This window comes from Nanorana parkeri, unplaced genomic scaffold (assembly GCF_000935625.1).
Source record: "Nanorana parkeri isolate BGI_ZX_2015 unplaced genomic scaffold, ASM93562v1 scaffold1933, whole genome shotgun sequence".
Classification (NCBI taxonomy): Eukaryota; Metazoa; Chordata; class Amphibia; order Anura; family Dicroglossidae; genus Nanorana; species Nanorana parkeri.
The window spans coordinates 214,167-219,854 of NW_017308201.1; the positions used below are offsets into that span (position 1 = coordinate 214,167).

The 5,688-nt window shown below is 41.8% G+C and overlaps 1 protein-coding gene across 1 annotated transcript in view; it reads left to right on the plus strand.

Annotated features, from left to right (window-relative positions):
• Positions 1–5,688, plus strand: part of PIGL (phosphatidylinositol glycan anchor biosynthesis class L) — a 101,240-nt gene that overhangs the window by 90,447 nt on the left and 5,105 nt on the right. The window contains exons 5-6 of the mRNA XM_018572083.1: positions 2,461–2,492; positions 4,640–4,773. Of these exons, the coding sequence (XP_018427585.1) occupies positions 2,461–2,492; positions 4,640–4,773 (166 nt within the window). The remainder of the gene's footprint in view (positions 1–2,460; positions 2,493–4,639; positions 4,774–5,688) is intronic.

Consider the following 5,688-nt stretch of genomic DNA (forward strand, 5'->3'; position numbering starts at 1 on the left):
AAAAATTACTTTTTTTCCAACCTTTTTTAAAATAATTTAAATTGTTTTTTAATTATGTTATGTTTATTATAATTTGTTTTACTTTACTGTCGGGGGTTCTAAATAGACCTCTGATATTTCCCTTTTAAAATAGAAAAAGAGATTGAGGACAGAGTCCTTAATCTTTTTTTCTGTAGCCCCTGTTATGAATGAACATGAAACCTCTATACTGAGTGTTCCTGTCCATTCATAAGCTGTGGAGATAGTATCAGTTACTATGGCCACAATCATGAACGAACAGGAAGTGATGTAAAGCAAAACATAGGTCGTTTACAAATTCTTTACTGCGCATGTGTTAAAATCCAACATCTTAGAAACTTATGCACAACAGTTTCATTCCGCCAGGACGCAGCCGCAAGACACATTACGAAGTCATGGAGCTGCAACGAGAGCGGGTGTCCTCATTTAGCATTTTAAATATATTTCATTATTATTACTACTTTGCACCCAAGACCCTTTTTTCGCACCACATTTCTTCTTCTAAATCTCTACTTTGCATTTATATTTCCCTATGAGCCAAATTAACAATCTACTTACACTAAGTTTTACAGTTTGGGGCCCTTGGCATAGAATTGTATTCATTTTAGAAACTAGAGCACTATTCCACATGTGCCAGTCTTTGTGAATTCCCCCAGTGAGTCAAAATCTCCCCAAAATGAGAGGAAATTACACTTTTAACAGATGCCACCAGAAGAAATGTCCCCATTGTTGCGGGGGAGTTTCCCTTATATTCTGTACCAGTAACACTGACATTTTGCATTTCCCCTTATTTTCTCTCTCTCTGTAAGCAACTGTTTCAGAAAAATTCTGTGATCGCTTATTATAGGTAACAAATTCCTGTGAATGTCACCATTGCACATCAGTTAAAAACATAATGGCTCTTTCATTACTTTTGTCCCCTAAACGTTCTTGCACACGGACAATTATCACATGAATTTGTGAACATAGCTAGTTCTGGACAGCATGGGACTAATGTGTACAAGAAATAACTGCCATTGATAATAAAGCTCTTAAAGTATAAATAAAGGCTAGAATGTGATAAAGTAGTGAGGGGTTAAAACTCCTGTCATGTTAGCTGTCTGTGTCCTCATTAGGGTGAGATGTCATCATGTACATTGCAGGACCCACAGCTTTATATGTGAGGACACCGAGGGACAGTCCACAGGCCGGGCCATAGGAGAGAGAGGGGAGCACTGACTGCCGAGGAGTGGAGCTCAGGTAAGTAAAAGTCCCTTACACAATGCCACTACCACAAAGGAGCAGTTAACCCTTTCAGTGCAGGAATAACCCCACTGCAAGGGTAGTTTTGCTATATTTTCCTATGTTTTTAAGGGCTTATTCACACCAGCTGGCACCCGTTAAGGTGCACATAACACTCGCGAAACATTGTAAAACACATCACAGTGCTTACTTGAAAAAAAAATCTATTAGATTTGATACTTTATCAAACTGTACGTTATAGCACGTCAGAACACGCTTCACAACAATTCAACATGTCCTGCTTTTTTATACCACAGCTTGATGTGTGAGCTGAAGAAATAGCACATAAAATACATTTCTTTGTACACATGTTGGGATGGTGTGGACGAGCCCTAACTGGGGATTTCCCTCACATGGGAAAGATATATTCATTCTCTCTCTCTCTCCCCTCTCCTCTCTCTCCCTCTCCTCTCTCTACCTCTCCTCTCTCTACCTCTCTCTCCCTCTCCTCTCTCTACCTCTCTCTCTCTACCTCTCTCTCCCTCTCCTCTCTCTCCCTCCCTCCTCTACTCCATCCAAAATGAAAAAGTATGGCGTCAGATATACTTGAAATATGCAGCTTAATTTCAGGTAGGTTTATGCATCAGACCAGCCACTAGAGGGCTGCAGCTGCTTCTTTCAGGGCCTGTTCACACGACGTCCGTTTTCTGTGCTGACCTGATCCGTACGCTACTGCACTAAAAATGCATCCCAATGTATCCCTATGTGTTTTATGAGCTACAGTTCTCACGTGCGCAGTCCATTCAGGTTACGACAGAAAAATACTGCATGTCACATTTTGTACGGTCAGGAAACGGCCCGAAAACGCAAAACGCGTCAAAAACGCACTGCTAACATACTGACAGCGCCACTCCAGCAAACAATTTTTTTTTTTACCTGAACGCATCAAAAACGCGGCGAAACACATAGCACCACGTCTGCAGATCCGCACCTGAAACTCATGTGAACAGGAAAGGTTATACAAAAATCACTAAAGCAATGTATATGCAGTACACAGATAGTAGATAAATAGTCTTCCTGAAGAATAAAAATATAACCTTATTGGTCATTTTAAGCATATTATCCAGCTGTGGAGCGTTCTTTTGTTGGCCAAGCCAATCACATTGACATATTTCAAAAAAATATGTACTTATAGATTTATTTGTTCTTTTATTTTTACAGATCTCTGCAGGATTCAAGACAGTTACCTGAAGGTACACAATTTTCCTTTAGTTGTATCCTATGGTTGATTAATTCCTATTTGGCTTCTAAAATGATACACAAAGTAAAGTCTCATTCACTCAGATGCATAGGCCTGTGCAGAATGCACTCGGGGGTCACAGTTGAGAGCATACAGCCATGGCAAGCGGCCTGTACAGATGAATGACAGGCTGACAGATGCCACGGCTATACATAGATTACTGAAAATCCAAATGATAAATGTGAGCGGATGTGCAGCCCTAGATGCAGGCAGTCTGTGCCCAGGGCCTCTCATCCATCTATGTACACATGAAATTGCTGGGATGTGTGGGTACATGTATACCGTGGCGTCTGTCAGCCTGTCATTGATTTGTACAGGCTGCTGGCCACGGCTGCATGCTCACACCTGTGATGTCGGAGCATATAAACATAGAAGAAGAAAATAATGTCACCAGCACACCGTAGTAGTAAATCAATGATCCATTTTTAATGGCACAATGCCATTCAATGCAAGCGGTTTCAGGGCCTCAGGGGGTCCCCTTCATCAGGCTCAGAATGTCATTCCCCCTGAGGCCTAAATGTCATTCTGAGCCGGATGAAGGGGACCCCTGAGGCCCCGAAACCGCTTGCATTGAATGGCAATGTGCCATTAAAAATGGATCATTGATTTACTACTACGGTGTGCTGATGACATTATTTTCTTCTTCTATGGTTTACACAGTGCCTTCCGTGGTCACTACAAGCACCCACCCGTTTGGGTTCTCTCCGGTAAGGAGTGCAGCAAGACCTCTGGTTCCTGGAGCATATAAACACACGCATTCTGCACGCTGTAGGAGCCTATGCTCTGTACTTTCAGATAGTATGTTTGCATGTAGAATAAATTACAAAACATCTGTCCATTACCATACTTGTATCAGAATGGTCCAACACTGCTACAAATGTACAGTACAGCAACACTGACAATAAACATGATCAGTAACAGGTCTTGAGAATGTATTGATGTGATACAGAGTATAATGTTGTATAGAAACTCAAAGTAACAAATTGGAATTCAGTTTTCAAAGCTGAAGAAAGGAAAAATAACAGCTAATAATAGCTACAGTAAACTTTATAATGCCTTGTCCTGGTATGATAGAACATTAGGACTATAGACATGGCTTACCTTAGAGGGGTTTTTGGTCATGATGTGTCATGATCAGCTTCCAGTGTAGTATGAAATGAAAGCAAAATGAATTAGCAACATGAAATACATTTGTGATGGTAAAGCGTCGCAGGAAGGCCTTGTACATTATCTTTACACCCGTCTTTGTAGTACTAACAATAGACAACAAGATAGGATCACTCAGAGAGAATCCTGAATGCTGATAGCAGACACAATTAACCACTTCATTACCAGCTGTATTTTAGTTTTCAGTGCTGTGAAAGCCTGACTGAATTACTCCATACCCAAATTCATTTTATATCATGTGCAGCACATTGGCGTTGACAAGCACTTCTGCCTTGCAGCACTGGGGGTCCTTGGTTCAAATCCCGGTCAGGACACTATCTGCAAGGAGTTTGCATGTTCTCCCTGTGCTTGCATGGGTTTCCTCCGGGTATTCCGGGTTCCTCCCACACTCCAAAGACATGCTGGAAGGTTAATTGGCTAATGTCTAAATGGTCCCTGTATGTATGCAGGTGAGATAGGGAAACTGAAAACACAAAGTGCACATCTCACCCCTACCATGCATCTCCGCAATCCACACTCGGTGCACGGATGACTTTCTTCTGGAGTGATGGGCTCAAAAACTGTAGAATCAGCACACGATGATCTTCCAAAGAAATTCAAACTTTATTCCACATGCATCTATACAAAGAACAACCGCTGACACGTTTCTGCCTTACTCAGCCTTAGTCATAGCCCATGTGAGATAGGGGACCTGTGATTGTAAGCTCCTAGAGGGCAGGGACTGATGTGCAATGTGCATTATGTAAATTGACTAGAAATAGAAATGCCAGGGCAGGACCGAGGATCAGGAGAGTATGTCGTCTATTTAAAATGAGCAGCTAAGACTTCTAGAATAAATCCTGAACATTTGTGATGTCGCTTTTCTCTATTATTTATTCATTTGTGTGTTTAATAGATGAATATCTGGCATGTTGTGTGTGTTCCTCTCTGCAGGGTGCTCTGTTATGGTGTTGGAATCAGTTACCATCTTCAGGAAATACCTTTCTGTATTAGATCTGCCAATCAGCTGGTTACTGCACAGTGACATCCTCTTTGTATCATCGGGGCCACAATACAGACAAGCCAAGGTATCTGTATGGGATGTGTTTGTGTTTTCATTATTGCAGCCTGGGCTCGCACATGTATAGTTGGTGATGTACCGCGAGCATGCCATGTCCGCACTTTACCCGGCTAGATGGATAGCACATTACTGTCCCACATGTTAGGTGGCCTATGGAGCAGGTGAAGGTGTTTGGAGGCGTTATGCCATCCCACCATTACATTGGACTAGGATGCAGAGCTTCATTGGCACAATATATGCTATGGAGCATTGCTCAGACACCACCTGCCTGTCTGTCTGTTATTTACTGTACAAGTAACGCTCCTAAGGTGTACATCTGAGGCTGGATGTTTTACCAAGCACAATGGGGAGCATCTGTATATATATGTACATGACTCTAAAAAGAGGATTACTTTCCCTTAAACATTTCCAAGGCATTTAAAGAAGAACTCCAGAACTCCAGGATTTTTAAAAATTAACCCCACCACCACATTGCGAGGGTTAAGTGCTAATTTTGGTCTAGGGGGGAAAGTAAAGAAATACTCACCTGATCTTTGGTCCTGTGGCATTGTCAACCCCCCCCCGCTCTGGTGGTGGAATGTCCCTCGGTGTCTTCAAGTCTTATAGACCTGTATTAGACACGATGACGTCACAGGTCCTTAGACTGAGAAAGGGAAAACTTAACCCTTGCAGTGCCGGGGTAGTCACAATGCAAAGGTTACATTTTTTATAAATCCTGGAGTTCTGCTTTAAAAAAAACCTCAGTGATGAATGCCAAAGATGTAAAAACACTTTTTAATCTAGTTATGCACTAAGTGTATTTTTACATAAATGAGGCTTACGTTCCTTGATCTGGCTGGATATCACCCTCATGTAATAAATACCCAGCACAGCAGCTGCATTGTAGTCAGCTAAGGTCCCTAGAAGAATAAATATACATTTC